The sequence below is a fragment of the Salvelinus alpinus genome, chromosome 26 (genome assembly GCF_045679555.1).
Source record: "Salvelinus alpinus chromosome 26, SLU_Salpinus.1, whole genome shotgun sequence".
Classification (NCBI taxonomy): domain Eukaryota; kingdom Metazoa; phylum Chordata; class Actinopteri; order Salmoniformes; family Salmonidae; genus Salvelinus; species Salvelinus alpinus.
The window spans coordinates 42274487-42292284 of record NC_092111.1 but is presented as its reverse complement, the minus strand read 5'-3'; the positions used below and the strand labels follow the sequence as shown (position 1 = coordinate 42292284).

At 44.9% G+C, this 17798-nt stretch overlaps 1 protein-coding gene across 4 annotated transcripts in view; it reads right to left on the bottom strand.

Annotated features, from left to right (window-relative positions):
* Positions 1–262: 262 nt before the first annotated feature.
* LOC139555332 (FH1/FH2 domain-containing protein 3-like) overlaps positions 263–17798 on the bottom strand; it is a 179471-nt gene continuing 161935 nt past the window's right edge. For 2 of the 4 annotated variants that reach the window (XM_071369046.1, XM_071369048.1), the window contains 8 exons: positions 16972–17091; positions 16311–16472; positions 15712–15902; positions 9979–10183; positions 7447–7470; positions 6614–6809; positions 5992–6159; positions 263–5681 (listed from right to left, as the gene is read on the bottom strand). In XM_071369046.1, the coding sequence (XP_071225147.1) occupies positions 5599–5681; positions 5992–6159; positions 6614–6809; positions 7447–7470; positions 9979–10183; positions 15712–15902; positions 16311–16472; positions 16972–17091 (1149 nt within the window). In that variant the 3' untranslated portion in view covers positions 263–5598. The remainder of the gene's footprint in view (positions 5682–5991; positions 6160–6613; positions 6810–7446; positions 7471–9978; positions 10184–15711; positions 15903–16310; positions 16473–16971; positions 17092–17798) is intronic. The other 2 variants (XR_011670983.1, XM_071369047.1) reach the window with 2 other exon arrangements.

Genomic DNA, 17798 nt, shown 5'->3' with positions numbered 1-17798 from the left:
CTGGCTGTGACCCCACTCTCCTGGCTGTGACCCCACTCCCCTGGCTGTGACCCCACTCCCCTGGCTGTGACCCCACTCTCCTGGCTGTGACCCCACTCTCCTGGCTGTGACCCCACTCTCCTGGCTGTGACCCCACTCTCATGGCTGTGACCCCACTCTCCAAGGGGGAGATTGGATATCATTTCCACTTCACACGTGTATAATACACACTTGTACATGTGTGAAACTGTAAGCACTCACCTAAGCATTACACACACTCACATTTTACTGAACAATGTCATTTTATTGCAGGGTGTGCATACATAGCGTTTCAGGTGAAAGGTGTAACATAAATTAAATCCAAACAGCATGGTTTTAGTGTCCAGTTCACTGGTTACATGAATTTTAAATATTCCCAAATCCATTTGAAGTAACAACCACAGAACCAACAGAACCAACCAGAACCAACCAGAACCAACAGAACCAACCAGAACCAACAGAACCAACCAGAACCAACCAGAACCAACAGCAAAACACAATAGTAAGGAGTCTAAAACAACCCACTGGCTGAATCAACGTTGTTTCCATCATTTCAATGAATCGACGTTGAATCAACGTAGAATCAACGTAGAATCGACGTGGAATCAACGTAGAATCGACGTTGAATCAACGTGGAATAGACGTTGAATTGACGTCTGTGCCCAGTGGGAAGTGTCCAGAGTCCCCATGTTCCCTCTACAGGAACAAACACAGGTAGATATTCATTATGTGACAATGCATAGCTTTTAAAAAAATCTTTAATCTTCCTTTAAAATGACAATTCACGGAATAGCTCTTCTCTTTTTGTCTCAGACTATAATACACTAATTCTACATAAATTAATAATAGAAAACATAGAACGAGTCCCAACACAGCTGGAAGCGCCTTTACATACTGTAAACTGAGTTCATCTGCTTTTCATTTTCCTTCCAAATACTTTTTTACATTTGAACTTCTTTCTTCTTCTATGTATAAACAGTTCTGAGATCAGATCCTTTCCTTTTCCTTAGTTATGTTCTTCTTCTATCCTTTTCCTTAGTTATGTTCTTCTTCTTCTATCCTTTTCCTTAGTTATGTTCTTCTTCTATCCTTTTCCTTAGTTATGTTCTTCTTCTTCTATCCTTTTCCTTAGTTATGTTCTTCTTCTATCCTTTTCCTTAGTTATGATCTTCTTCTATCCTTTTCCTTAGTTATGTTCTTCTTCTTCTATCCTTTTCCTTATTTATGTTCTTCTTCTTTTTCAAGAGAACAATGTCAAGCTTCAATTTCAGAGAAATAAGATTCCGTCTTACAGACTGAGTTCCAGGACTGAGTTCCAGGACTGAGTTCCAGAACTGAGTTCCAGGACTGAGTTCCAGGACTGAGTTCCAGGACTGAGTTCCAGGACTGAGTTCCAGGACTGAGTTCCAGGACTGAGTTACAGGACTGAGTTACAAGACTGAGTTCCAGGACTGAGTTCCAGGACTGAGTTCCAGGACTGAGTTCCAGGACTGAGTTCCAGGACTGAGTTCCAGGACTGAGTTACAAGACTGAGTTCCAGGACTGAGTTCCAGGACTGAGTTCCAGGACTGAGTTACAGGACTGAGTTACAGGACTGAGTTACAGGACTGAGTTACAAGACTGAGTTCCAGGACTGAGTTCCAGGACTGAGTTACAAGACTGAGTTCCAGGACTGAGTTCCAGAACTGAGTTACAAGACTGAGTTCCAGGACTGAGTTCCAGGACTGAGTTACAAGACTGAGTTCCAGGACTGAGTTCCAGAACTGAGTTACAAGACTGAGTTCCAGGACTGAGTTCCAGGACTGAGTTACAAGACTGAGTTCCAGGACTGAGTTCCAGGACTGAGTTCCAGGACTGAGTTCCAGAACTGAGTTACAAGACTTCACACAGGAACGATGAATCCTTGGGACTGACGCTAAAAGAAAGCCAGTTATATGTTCCCTGTCCTATTGAAGAACCATGGTCCAGGGCTGTAGCTGTGTCTGTGTCTGGGACCTGAAGACGAGCTCCCAGAGGTAACACCTGGGCGTGAGCATAGAATTCTACCAGGGTTTGGGTTGGTTCTCTATCCAGTCAATCACAGTAGGGCTGTTGTGGTAAAAGTTGTGTATTTCTGTATAAATTAAACAATTACACAGTGAAGGTAAAACCATTTTTGTTTAAATGAAGAAAAAAAGTACAACAACATCAATGTAAATCCTCATGAGACGACTTCTCTTCCTTAAACTATACCTTAATAGACTTCTCTACCTTAAACTATAACTTAATAGACTTCTCTACCTTAAACTATAACTTAATAGACTTCTCTACCTTAAACTGTAAGAGACGTATCTACCTTAAACTATAACTTAAACGTAAATAATGTGACACAGTGACATAGTTCAGATGGGAGTGGCGTAGAGGAAGGCTAGTACTGTGATACGGCCAGGAGATGTACTGTCAACGGAACGGGTAAAACGTTGGGGCGAAGGTATGAACAGAGGCAGAATGAGGACAGAGGCAGAATGAGGACAGAGGCAGAATGAGAACAGAGGCAGAATGAGAACAGAGGCAGAATGAGAACAGAGGCAGAATGAGGACAGAGGCAGAATGAGAACAGAGGCAGAATGAGAACAGAGGCAGAATGAGAACAAAGGCAGAATGAGAACAGAGGCAGAATGAGGACAGAGGCAGACTGATGACAGAGGCAGAATGAGAACAGAGGCAGAATGAGGACAGAGGCAGAATGAGGACAGAGGCAGAATGAGAACAGAGGCAGACTGATGACAGAGGCAGAATGAGAACAGAGGCAGAATGAGAACAGAGGCAGACTGAGGTCGAGAAAGATTTCAGAAAGAAGGCAGGTACTGTAGGCTACCTGTAAAACAAAATGGTACACACCAAACACACCGCATTCCTTGCAACTAATGAGTAAGAAATATACAAACAAAAATATTTCAGATTAAACATACGGTGCATTCGGAAAGTATTCAGACCCCTTAACCTTTTCCACATTTCGTTACGTTACAGCCTTATTCTAAAATATATATATTTTTTCTTCGCATCAATCTACACACAATAACCCCATAATGTCAAAGCAAAAACAGGTTTTTCAAAATGGTTTAAAATGTACAAAAAAAAACAACAGCAAAAATATCTAATTTATATAAGTATTCAGACCCTTTACTCAGTACTTTGTTGAAGCACCTTTGGCAGTGATTACAGCTTCGAGTCTTCTTGGGTTTGACGCTACAAGCTTGGCACACCTGTAATTGGGGAGTTTCTCCCATTCTTCTCTGCAGATCCTCTCAAGCTCTATCAGGTTGGATGGGGAGTGTTGCTGCACAGCTATTTTCAGGTCTCTCCAGAGATGTTTGATCCGGTTCAAGTCCGGGCTCTGGTTGGGCCACTCAAGAACATTCAGAGTCTGGTCCCGAAGCCACTCCTACGTTGTCTTGGCTGTGTGCTTAGGGTCATGGTCCTGCCGGAAAGTGAACCTTCACCCCAGTCTGAGGTCCTGAGCGCTCTGGAGCAGGTTTTCATCAAGGTTCTCTCTGTACTTTGCTCCGTTCATCTTTCCCTCCATCCTGACTTGTCTCCCAGTCCCTGCCGCTGAAAAAGATCCCCACAGCATGATGCTGCCACCACCATGCTTCACCGTAGGGATGGTGCCAGGTTTCCTCCAGACGTGACGCTTTGCATTCAGGCCAGAGAATCTTGTTTCTCATGGTCTGAGAGTCCTTTAGGTGCCTTTAGGCAAACTCCAAGTGGGCTGTCATGTGCCTTTAACTGAGGAGTGGATTCTGTCTGGCAACTCTACCATAAAGGCCTGATTGGTGGAGTGCGACAGAGATGGTTGTCCTTCTGGAAGGTTCTCCCATCTCCACAGAGGAACTCTAGAGCTCTGCCAGAGTGACCATCAGGTTCTTGGTCACCTCCCTGACCAAGGCCCTTCTCCCCTGATGGCTCAGTTTGGCCGGCTCTAGGAAGAGTCTTGGTGGTTCCAAACTTCTTCCATTTAAGAATGATGGAGGCCACCGTGTTCTTGGGGACGTTCAATGCTGCAGAAATGTTTTGGTACCCTTCCCCAGATCTGTGCCTCGACACAATCCTGTCTCGTGGCTGTACGGACAATTCCTTCGACCTCATGGCTTGGTTTTTGCTCTGACATGCACTGTCAACTGTGGGACCTTATATAGACAGGTGTGTGCCTTTCCAAATCATGTCCAATCAACTGAATTTACCACAGGTGGACTCCAATGAAGTTGTAGAAACATCTCAAGGATGATCAATTGAAACAGGAAGCATCTGAGCTCAATTTCAAGTCTCATAACAAAGGGTCTGAATACTTATGCAAATAAGGTATTTCTCTTTTTGAATTTTTTGTACATTTAGAAAAGATTCTAAAAGCCTGTTTTCCACTTTGTCATTTTGGGGTTTTGTGTGTAGATTGATGAGGAAAAAAGTTATTTAATCAATTTTAGAATAAAAGCTGTAACGTAACAAAATGTGGAATAAGTCAAGGGGTCTGAATGCACTGTATAAAGGGGCACTGACACACCTGTAGTTTCTCACTACGCTAAAAGAAACCGCTTATTGAGAAGCTTATTGTGACAGCGGTTGTTGTCGTCTATTAGACTACAAAAGCAGGGTGTGTAGTGGCGTATGTAATTAGAAAGAAATGATTGAATCACTATGTAACAGCATAGTAGTTATTGAATGATCGTCAGGTCCTTTAGAATGCCTGCTCAAACGCCTTTGTCACAGGTCATGACCCCATTCTTTACTGTGAGAGGATGGACAAACGAGTCACACTTTATTCTGTCCTTAAACCCTGAAGTTCACAGCTTTAATTTTAAAAAAAGGTTGTAGGCCGACTGTAGGTACTTGAGTAACTTATTGCTTGCAGGAAGCAACATCTATTCTCCCCTTTCTTTGTTTCATATTTATAGGCTGTAACAGTTAAATAAACAAAAATCTATAAATACAAATCAACCTATCAGCATGATGAATCCGTCTCCAATCGAGAGGCCTGTTGATAATCAACCTATCAGCATGATGAATCCGTCTCCAATCGAGAGGCCTGTTGATAATCAACCTATCAGCATGATGAATCCGTCTCCAATCGAGAGGCCTGTTGATAATCAACCTATCATCATGATGAATCCGTCTCCAATCGAGAGGCATGTTGAAAATGACAAACGTTAAGATTCATTCTCATTCAACCAACTTCCATCATGTTGAGACTTTTTCCACAACATAAATTTCTAACAAAAGATTATCTCCCTTTTCTCTCCCTTTTCTCTCCCTTTTCTCTCCTTCATTCCCTCACCCTTTCCTTGAGGGGCTTCTGAAGTCACACCTCAACAAAGACACCATTATCAACCACAGACACATGAAGCTAACGGGTGATTCGCTACCGGTACAACATAAGCTACTAACAAGGCTACTGATTGGCTGACGGAGGGTTCTGGGGGCGGGGTCGAAGTGAAGACAGAAGCGTGACATGGGGGGGTCACGGAGGTGTTCCAGCCAGGTTTTGTTTCCATGGCGCTCCAAATCCTGTGTTATCAGGGTTGAGCCGTGGCGGGGGCGATGATGTCACACCGGCATCTCGGTGGCGTCGGAGAGTCCGAGGAGTAGGGCCTCTTCTGGCGTCAGACCGTTCTTCAGTGTCCGTCTCACTACACACACACACACACACACACACACACACACACACACACACACACACACACACACACACACACACACACACACACACACACACACACACACACACACACACACACACACACACACACACACACGCAGAGCAGAGCAAGGCATCATTATACTGATCCTAGAGAGTTACACAGTGAGCAGGTTTTTGTTCCAGCCCAGCACTACTACTAACAGGATAGAATAAAAGTTGTCGTGCAGCCAGAGTCTTATGATTGGTTCCTGGTGTGAGTAAGACCAAACATGATTGGCTGTGAGTGAGTGAGAACATACGTGATTTGCGGTTGGCTCGTGACCTCCTCCTCTCCCGGGGCACTGCCCTCTGACTGGGACCCTGAGTGGCTGACCTCACGATGCGATCCATGATCTCATCAGCCTCATCGTCACCTGACCTCTGAGACTCCACGGACGCGGGGGGTATCGGTGCCTGTTGTACACGACCTGATGGAGGGAGGGCGAGTGAAATGGAGGGAGGGTAGGGAGAGAGAGAGAGAGAGATGGAGGGAAGGTAGGGAGAGAGAGAGATATGGAAGGTAGGGAGAGAGAGAGATATGGAAGGTAGGGAGAGAGAGAGAGAGAGAGAGAGAGAGAGAGAGAGAGAGAGAGAGAGAGAGAGAGAGAGAGAGAGAGAGAGAGAGAGAGAGAGAGAGAGAGAGAGAGAGAGAGAGAGAGAGAGAGGGAGAGAGAGAGGGAGAGGGAGAGGGATAGAGGGATGGAGGGATGGAGGGAGAGAGAGATGGAGGGAGAGAGGGTAGGGAGAGAGAGAGATAGTGAGATGGAAGGAGGGTAGGGAGAGAGAGAGAAAGAGAGAGAGAAAGAGAGAGAGAGGTTTAACCAACATAAACATGTGTGTGTGTGTGTGTGTGCGTGTGTGTGTGTGTGTGATCTCCCTCACCCCCTCGGCCTGGCCGTGACCTGGTACGTGTGCGTAGCCCCGGCACCCCTGATGTCTCTCTGTCGCCACCCTGAAGGCTGGTCTTCAGTACTGCCTTCATGAATTCATGCTCTGCAGCATCCTCAGCATGGCCCAAACCCTGAGGCTGCAAGCTCTCCACCCCGCCACCAGGGGCACTAACATTCTGCCCTGCAGACTGGGGTGGAAGAGAGAGAGAGAGAGAGAGAAGAGAGAGAGAGAGAGAGAGAGAGAGAGAGAGAGAGAGAGAGAGAGAGAGAGAGAGAGAGAGAGAGAGAGAGAGAGAGAGAGAGAGAGAGAGAGAGAGAGAGAGAGAGACAGAGAGAGAGACAGAGAGAGAGAGAGAGATAGAGAGACAGAGAGACAGAGAGAGAGAGAGAGAGAGAGAGAGAGAGAGAGAGAGAGAGAGAGAGAGAGAGAGAGAGAGAGAGAGAGAGAGAGAGAGACAGAGAGAGACAGAGAGAGACAGAGAGAGACAGAGAGACACAGAGAGAGACAGAGAGAGAGAGAGACAGAGAGAGACAGAGAGAGAGAGAGTGTTAGAATCCACACACAAATAAATAAATGTCACAACAGCTATTCTGGATGAAACCTCTCAAACAGTACAGAGTAACAACTAGCTTCACAGGTGTTGCTTGGCGACAACAGTACTATGAGTGTTAGATAGATGACTACAACACACAGACCAGGGTTGACGGAGGAAAACGTCAGAGAGACATTAGACAGGGGGGGGGGACGTCAGTGAAGGGAGAGTCATGACAGCGGACACACGTTCATGCATGTGCAAAGACACACACAGAAACAGGCTGTGATACCTCCATTTCCTCTTCTTCATCAGACTACCGGGGTGGGGAGGAAAGAGTGAAGAAGAGATTGGAAGAGAAGAATGAAAGAGATGGAGAGAAACTGAGAAGAATAAGCAGAGAAATGAAGGACTCCATATGTTACACTGACAGTAAACCCTTAAACACACACACACACACACACACACACACACACACACACACACACACACACACACACACACACACACACACACACACACACACACACACACACACACACACACACACACACACACACACACACACACACACACACACACACACACACTTCCTGCATATATTCCAACAACATTTGATCTCAATTACACACTGTATTCATCAGCAATTTCAACTTTGATAAAGATTAGAGAAGAAGCTTTAATTAGAGTCTTCAAACACAATTATGATGTCATTAATTATGTCTATGGTTTATATCTAGTGTTTTAGTTTAACAACTAGTATATAGTCTATGGTTTCCCTCTAGTGTTTTAACAACTAGTATATAGTCTATGGTTTATATCTAGTGGTTTATTAACAACTAGTATATAGTCTATGGTTTCCCTCTAGTGTTTTAACAACTAGTTTATAGTCTATGGTTTATATCTAGTGTTTTAACAACTAGTTTATAGTCTATGGTTTATATCTAGTGGTTTAGTTTAACAACTAGTTTATAGTCTATGGTTTATATCTAGTGGTTTAGTTTAACAACTAGTATATAGTCTATGGTTTATATCTAGTGGTTTAGTTTAACAACTAGTATATAGTCTATGGTTTATATCTAGTGGTTTAGTTTAACAACTAGTTTATAGTCTATGGTTTATATCTAGTGTTTTAACAACTAGTATATAGTCTATGGTTTATATCTAGTGGTTTAGTTTAACAACTAGTATATAGTCTATGGTTTATATCTAGTGTTTTAACAACTAGTTTATAGTCTATGGTTTATATCTAGTGTTTTAACAACTAGTTTATAGTCTATGGTTTATATCTAGTGTTTTAACAACTAGTATATAGTCTATGGTTTATATCTAGTGTTTTAACAACTAGTATATAGTCTATGGTTTATATGTAGTGGTTTAGTTAACAACTAGTATATAGTCTATGGTTTATATCTAGTGGTTTAGTTTAACAACTAGTATATAGTCTATGGTTTATATCTAGTGGTTTAGTTTAACAACTAGTATATAGTCTATGGTTTATATCTAGTGGTTTAGTTTAACAACTAGTATATAGTCTATGGTTTATATCTAGTGGTTTAGTTTAACAACTAGTATATAGTCTATGGTTTATATCTAGTGGTTTAGTTTAACAACTAGTATATAGTCTATGGTTTATATCTAGTGGTTTAGTTTAACAACTAGTATATAGTCAATATGGATTTTGTGATTTTTGACTGTTTTAAAACTCTGGCTGTTCTTACTAGAACAAAAGGGTTCTTCGGCAATAAAACAATAAAAATGTTTGGTTCCAGGTAGAACCCCTTTTGGTTCCAGGTAGAACCCTTTTTGATTCCCCTTTTTGGTTCCAGGTAGAACCCCTTTTGGTTCCAGGTAGAACACTTTTTGGTTCCAGGTAGAACCCCTTTTGGTTCCAGGTAGAACCCCTTTTGGTTCCAGGTAGAACCCCTTTTGGTTCCAGGTAGAACCCTTTTTGGTTCCCCTTTTTGGTTCCAGGTAGAACCCCTTTTGGTTCCAGGTAGAACACTTTTTGGTTCCAGGTAGAACCCATTTTGGTTCCAGGTAGAACCCCTTTTGGTTCCAGGTAGAACTATTTTTGGTTCCAGATAGAACCCTTTTTGGTTCCAGATAGAACCCTTTTTGGTTCCAGATAGAACCCCTTTTGGTTCCAGGTAGAACCCTTTTTGGTTCCAGATAGAACCCATTTTGGTTCCAGGTAGAACCCTTTTTGGTTCCAGGTAGAACCCTTTTTGGTTCCAGGTAGAACCCTTTTTGGTTCCAGGTAGAACCCTTTTTGGTTCCAGGTAGAACTCTTTTTGGTTCCAGATAGAACCCTTTTTGGTTCCAGGTAGAATCCTCTGTGGAAACGGTTCTTCATGTAACCCAAAAGAGTTCTACTTGGAACCAAAAGGGGTTCTACCTGGAACCAAAAAGAGTTCTACTTGGAACCAAAAGGGTTCTTCCTGGAACCATAAAGGGTTCTTCAAAGGGTTCTCTTTCGGGGACAGCCGAATAACCACTTTAGGTTCCTAGATAATACATTTTTTTCCCCCCTACGAGGTATTTGGTATTTTATTAGGATCCCATTGGCTGTTGCAGCAGCTCCTCCCCCAGCGTGACTGAAGAGGATGCGGTTGGAAAAGTCAATGAGCGTCTTGAGACATCAACACCTACAGATGCAACCTTTTATATATGGCCACATCTAAAGACCTTTTGAGGGGTCTAACGTCACGAATGCTGGTGACTGTATGTGTACAGAGATCAAGACAGAGCACAAGAAGTGTGTGTGTGTGTGTGTGCGTGCGTGCGCGTGCGTGTGTGTGTGTATGTATGTGTGTGTACTCACGGGTGCGTTGACGTCCATGATCATCTTGCCGCGGGTCTTGTTGCGTTCGCGGTGGTCGGCTCGTTTCTGTTTCTGTTGCAGGACCCGGTCGCGGGTGGTCCGGTACTCCAGAGCAAACTCACTGAGGATCTTACTGAACCGGTGGACGCTGATCTCCCTCACGCCGTAGGCTGGGTGGCCCAGGTACAGCAGGAACGCATGGAACCTAGAGGGGAGGACATGTTCGTGCAGGCACCTCAACAAATTATCACTTTCAGAAACATTTGGGAATGAGCTCTGCATTCCACATCGAATACTAATTCACTAATACAATTAAGTTCAATTAGCATTGCTAGAAGATTCTCCAAAAATGCAATCCATCCTGGATGTATCTAAATTATCAGCAAATAAACATTTAAAAAACTGTTTGGATATTTTTTTCTAGGGATCTTTAAAAAAGTTAACTACCTTTATACTGCAATGCATCAGTGCCATGCCTAACATGCCTAACATGTGCCCTCTCCTGCCTGGGACAGTTCAGATAGAAGGACTGGGACAGTATACTGGTCAGATAGAAGGACTGGGGCAGAATACTGGTTAGATAGAAGGACTGGGACAGTATACTGGCTAGATAGAAGGACTGGGACAGAATACTGGTTAGATAGAAGGACTGGGACAGTATACTGGTTAGATAGAAGGACTGGGACAGAATACTGGTTAGATAGAAGGACTGGGACAGTATACTGGTTAGATAGAAGGACTGGGACAGAATACTGGTCAGACAGAAGGACTGGGACAGTATACTGGTTAGATAGAAGGACTGGGACAGTATACTGGTCAGATAGAAGGACTGGGACAGTATACTGGTCAGATAGAAGGACTGGGACAGTATACTGGTCAGATAGAAGGACTGGGACAGTATACTGGTCAGATAGAAGGACTGGGACAGTATACTGGTCAGATAGAAGGACTGGGACAGTATACTGGTCAGATAGAAGGACTGGGACAGAATACTGGTCAGATAGAAGGACTGGGACAGAATACTGGTCAGATAGAAGGACTGGGGCAGAATACTGGTTAGATAGAAGGACTGGGACAGTATACTGGTTAGATAGAAGGACTGGGACAGTATACTGGTCAGATAGAAGGACTGTGACATAATACTGGTCAGATAGAAGGACTGGGACAGTATTCTGGTCAGATAGAAGGACCGGGACAGAATACTGGTCAGATAGAAGGACTGGGACAGAATACTGGTCAGATAGAAGGACTGGGACAGAATACTGGTCAAATAGAAGGACTGGGACAGAATACTGGTCAGATAGAAGGACTGGGACAGAATATTGGCTAGATAGAAGGACTGGGACAGAATACTGGTCAGATAGAAGGACTGGGACAGAATACTGGTTAGATAGAAGGACTGGGACAGAATACTGGTCAGATAGAAGGACTGGGACAGAATACTGGTCAGATAGAAGGACTGGGACAGAATACTGGTTAGATAGAAGGACTGGGACAGAATACTGGTCAGATAGAAGGACTGGGACAGAATACTGGTCAGATAGAAGGACTGGGACAGTATACTGGTTAGATAGAAGGACTGGGACAGTATACTGGTCAGATAGAAGGACGGGGACAGAAAACTGGTCAGATAGAAGGACTGGGGCAGAATACTGGTTAGATAGAAGGACTGGGACAGTATACTGGTTAGATAGAAGGACTGGGACAGTATACTGGTCAGATAGAAGGACCGGGACAGAATACTGGTCAGATAGAAGGACTGGGACAGTATACTGGTCAGATAGAAGGACTGGGGCAGTATACTGGTCAGATAGAAGGACTGGGACAGTATACTGGTCTGATAGAAGGACTGGGACAGAATACTGGTCAGATAGAAGGACTGGGACAGTATACTGGTCAGATAGAAGGACGGGGACAGTATACTGGTCAGATAGAAGGACTGGGACAGAATACTGGTCAGATAGAAGGACTGGGACAGTATACTGGTCAGATAGAAGGACTGGGACAGTATACTGGTCAGATAGAAGGACTGGGACAGTATACTGGTCAGATAGAAGGACCGGGACAGAATACTGGTTAGATAGAAGGACTGGGACAGTATACTGGTCAGATAGAAGGGCTGGGACAGTATACTGGTTAGATAGAAGGACTGGGACAGTATACTGGTCAGATAGAAGGACTGGGACAGTATACTGGTCAGATAGGACTGGGACAGAATACTGGTCAGATAGAAGGACTGGGACAGTATACTGGTCAGATAGAAGGACCGGGACAGTATACTGGTCAGATAAAAGGACTGGGACAGAATACTGGTCAGATAGAAGGACTGGGACAGTATACTGGTCTGATAGAAGGACTGGGACAGAATATTGGTCATATAGAAGGACTGGGACAGTATACTGGTCAGATAGAAGGACTGGGACAGTATACTGATCAGATAGAAGGACTGGGACAGAATACTGGTCAGATAGAAGGACTGGGACAGTATACTGGTCAGATAGAAGGACTGGGACAGTATACTGGTCAGATAGAAGGACTGGGACAGTATACTGGTCAGATAGAAGGACTGGGACAGTATACTGGTCAGATAGAAGGACTGGGACAGTATACTGGTCAGATATAAGGACTGGGACAGTATACTGGTCAGATAGAAGAGCTGGGACAGAATACTGGTCAGATAGAAGGACTGGGACAGAATACTGGTCAGATAGAAGGACTGGGACAGTATACTGGTTAGATAGAAGGACTGGGACAGAATACTGGTTAGATAGAAGGACGGGGACAGAATACTGGTCAGATAGAAGGACTGGGACAGAATACTGGTTAGATAGAAGGACTGGGACAGAATACTGGTCAGAAAGAAGGACTGGGACAGAATACTAGTTAGATAGAAGGACTGGGACAGAATACTGGTCAGATAGAAGGACTGGGACAGTATACTGGTCAGATAGAAGGACTGGGACAGTATACTGGTCAGATAGAAGGACTGGGACAGTATACTGGTCAGATAGAAGGACTGGGACAGAATACTGGTCAGATAGAAGGACTGGGACAGTATACTGGTCAGATAGAAGGACTGGGACAGTATACTGGTCAGATAGAAGGACTGGGACAGAATACTGGTCAGATAGAAGGACTGGGACAGAATACTGGTCAGATAGAAGGACTGGGACAGTATACTGGTTAGATAGAAGGACTGGGACAGAATACTGGTTAGATAGAAGGACGGGGACAGGATACTGGTCAGATAGAAGGACTGGGACAGAATACTGGTTAGATAGAAGGACTGGGACAGAATACTGGTCAGAAAGAAGGACTGGGACAGAATACTGGTTAGATAGAAGAACTGGGACAGAATACTGGTAAGATAGAAGGACTGGGACAGAATACTGGTTAGATAGAAGGACTGGGACATAATACTGGCCAGATAGAAGGACTGGGACAGAATACTGGTTAGATAGAAGGACTGGGACAGAATACTGGTCAGATAGAAGGACTGGGACAGAATACTGGTCAGATAGAAGGACTGGGACAGTATACTGGTTGGATAGAAGGACGGGGACAGAATACTGTTCAGATAGAAGGACTGGGACAGAATACTGGTCAGATAGAAGGACTGGGACAGTATACTGGTTAGATAGAAGGACTGGGACAGAATACTGGTCAGATAGAAGGACTGGGACAGAATACTGGTCAGATAGAAGGACTGGGACAGTATACTGGTCAGATAGAAGGACTGGGACAGTATACTGGTCAGATAGAAGAACTGGGACAGAATACTGGTCAGATAGAAGGACTGGGACAGTATACTGGTCAGATAGAAGGACTGGGACAGAATACTGGTCAGATAGAAGGACAGGGACAGAATACTGGTCAGATAGAAGGACTGGGGCAGAATACTGGTTAGATAGAAGGACTGGGACAGTATACTGGTTAGATAGAAGGACTGGGAAAGTATACTGGTCAGATAGAAGGACTGGGACAGTATACTGGTCAGATAGATCGACTGGGACAGAATACTGGTCAGATAGAAGGACTGGGACAGTATACTGGTCAGATAGAAGGACTGGGACAGTATACTGGTCAGATAGAAGGACTGGGACAGTATACTGGTCTGATAGAAGGACTGGGACAGAATACTGGTCAGATAGAAGGACTGGGACAGTATACTGGTCAGATAGAAGGACTGGGACAGTATACTGGTCAGATAGAAGGACTGGGACAGAATACTGGTCAGATAGAAGGACTGGGACAGTATACTGGTCAGATAGAAGGACTGGGACAGTATACTGGTCAGATAGAAGGACTGGGACAGAATACTGGTCAGATAGAAGGACTGGGACAGTATACTGGTCAGATAGAAGGACTGGGACAGTATACTGGTCAGATAGAAGGACTGGGACAGTATACTGGTCTGATAGAAGGACTGGGACAGAATACTGGTCAGATAGAAGGACTGGGACAGTATACTGGTCAGAGAGAAGGACGGGGACAGTATACTGGTCAGATAGAAGGACTGGGACAGAATACTGGTCAGATAGAAGGACTGGGACAGTATACTGGTCAGATAGAAGGACTTGGACAGAATACTGGTCAGATAGAAGGACTGGGACAGTATACTGGTCAGATAGAAGGACTTGGACAGAATACTGGTCAGATAGAAGGACTGGGACAGTATACTGGTCAGATAGAAGGACTGGGACAGTATACTGGTCAGATAGAAGGACTGGGACAGTATACTGGTCAGATAGAAGGACTGGGACAGTATACTGGTCAGATAGAAGGACTGGGACAGTATACTGGTCAGATAGAAGGACTGGGACAGAATACTGGTCAGATAGAAGGACTGGGACAGTATACTGGTCAGATAGAAGGACTGGGACAGTATACTGGTCAGATAGAAGGACTGGGACAGAATACTGGTCAGATAGAAGGACTGGGACAGAATACTGGTTAGATAGAAGGACTGGGACAGAATACTGGTCAGATAGAAGGACTGGGACAGAATACTGGTCAGATAGAAGGACTGGGACAGTATACTGGTCAGATAGAAGGACTGGGACAGAATACTGGTCAGATAGAAGGACGGGGACAGAATACTGGTCAGATAGAAGGACTGGGACAGAATACTGGTTAGATAGAAGGACTGGGACAGAATACTGGTCAGATAGAAGGGATGGGACAGAATACTGGTCAGACAGAAGGACTGGGACAGTATACTGGTCAGATAGAAGGACTGGGACAGTATACTGGTCAGATAGAAGGACTGCGACAGAATACTGGTTAGATAGAAGGACTGGGACAGAATACTGGTCAGATAGACGGACTGGGACAGAATACTGGTCAGATAGAAGGACTGGGACAGTATACTGGTCAGATAGAAGGACTGCGACAGAATACTGGTTAGATAGAAGGACTGGGACAGAATACTGGTCAGATAGAAGGACTGCGACAGAATACTGGTTAGATAGAAGGACTGGGACAGAATACTGGTCAGATAGAATGACTGGGACAGAATACTGGTCAGATAGAAGGACTGGGACAGAATACTGGTTAGATAGAACATAGTCCAGAACCTTACAGCAGTGTCTGTGTGAGTGTCTGTGTGAGTGTGAGTGTGAGTGTGTGTGTGTGTGTGTGTGTGTGTGTGTGTGTGTGTGTGTGTGTGTGTGTGTGTGTGTGTGTGTGTGTGTGTGTGTGAGTGAGTGTCTGTGTGTGTGTGTGTGTGTGTACCTGTTGATAATCCTGCGGTGGACTATCTTCAGGATAATGATCCTCTCAGCACAGTCCTGCAGGAAGTCAGACATCTTCTGTTTCAGGGTGGGCTTCATCTCATGCTTGGCCATCACCTTCAGATGGTCCCAGGATGCTTTGCAGCGGCGCTCCATCATGGTCAGGTTGTCCTGCAGCTGGTCAAAGTCCACCTGAGAGACACGGGGTTAATCGATCAATCAGCGTGTGTGTGTGTCCCATACCTTGGCAGAAATTGTGATAGCTCCTATCTCAGAGTACAGGTCACTCTGAGGGTAGTTGGTGTGTGTGTGTGTGTGTGTGTGTGTGTGTGTGTGTGTGTGTGTGTGTGTGTGTGTGTGTGTGTGTGTGTGTGTGTGTGTGTGTGTGTGTGTGTGTGTGTGTGTGTGTGTGTGTGTGTGTGTGTGTGTGTGTCCCATACCTTGGCAGAGCGTGTGATAGCTCCTATCTCAGAGTACAGGTCAGTACTCTGAGGGTAGTTGGTGTGTGTGTGTGTGTGTGTGTGTGTGTGTGTGTGTGTGTGTGTGTGTGTGTGTGTGTGTGTGTGTGTGTGTGTGTGTGTGTGTGTGTGTGTCCCATACCTTGGCAGAGCGTGTGATAGCTCCTATCTCAGAGTACAGGTCAGTACTCTGAGGGTAGTTGTCTACCACTATGGAACAGGCGTGGTGCAGCAGAGACTGTTTATGAACCGTGTCCTTCACCTCAGGAACCTTCTCCAGGTAACTCAACTCAAAGCCTTTGGCCTGGGGGGGGGGGGGGAGGCAATACAGGTAGTTAGAAAGACTAGTTAGTAGTACTAGTTAGTAGTACATCAAGTAACTCGACTGGTCAGCTGTAGCTGTAGTAACTATAATTTTTATTATGAAGTGTAACCAATGAAGAGATGTGGATGACCAGGTTGACCATCTGTGACCTTTCAGGAAATACTGCTCTGAATGACCAGGTTGACCTGGATGTGACCTTTCAGGAAATACTGCTCTGAATGACCTTATTTGGCATTGGTAAACACTGTCATGGTCACTTCCTGATGAATGTGTGTGTGTGTGTGTGTGTGTGTGTGTGTGTGTGTGTGTGTGTGTGTGTGTGTGTGTGTGTGTGTGTGTGTGTGTGTGTGTGTGTGTGTGTGTGTGTGTGTGTGTGTGTGTGTGTGTGTGTGTGTGTGTGTGTGTGTGTGTGTGTGTGTGTGTGTGTGTGTGTGTGTGTGCGTGTGTGGGTGTGTGTGAGAGAGAGAGAGAGACTCACATTGGTGCCGTTCAGGAAGTTTCCTATAGCCAGCAGCGTAGACAGGATGTAGCGCAGAGTCTTGTTCTTCTCCAGCTGCTCCATCCCCTCCTTTACATCCTGCAGCGGCTCCGCCACTTCCTACACACACACACACACACACACACACACACACACACACACACACACACACACACACACACACACACACACACACACACACACACACACACACACACACACACACACACACACATAACAACTGAATGAAGGCGTTTCATGATGACAGTGGTTTCATTATTAGAGACTGTTGCTGTCAGGAACAGGTGTATTGACTGACTAACCACTGTGATCCATCTGTGGTTGTTTACGGTCACATAAAGCTGGTTAAATGGTTCGTGTCCCCGGTCAGACTGTTTTGGGAACTAGCAACCATGGTTCTGATTACCTTGGCCCGTTTGTTAACACACGGTATGTTATGTTCTCCTTCAAGTGTGTGTGTGTGTGTGTGTGTGTGTGTGTGTGTGTGTGTGTGTGTGTGTGTGTGTGTGTGTGTGTGTGTGTGTGTGTGTGTGTGTGTGTGTGTGTGTGTGTGTGTGTGTGTGTGTGTGTCTCTGCACGGTATGGTCTCCTCCATTAAAACATCCCACTCTGACATCCCGCGCCGCTCGGGAACGTTGCCATGCCTAAACCTGCGGTCGGGAATTCTGCCTCTCCTGTGGAACGCTGTAAACTTTACAGAACAACATGAAAGACACAGCATCCTGTGGATGGATGTAAACTTTACAGAACAACATGAAAGACACAGCATCCTGTGGATGGATGTAAACTTTACAGAACAACATGAA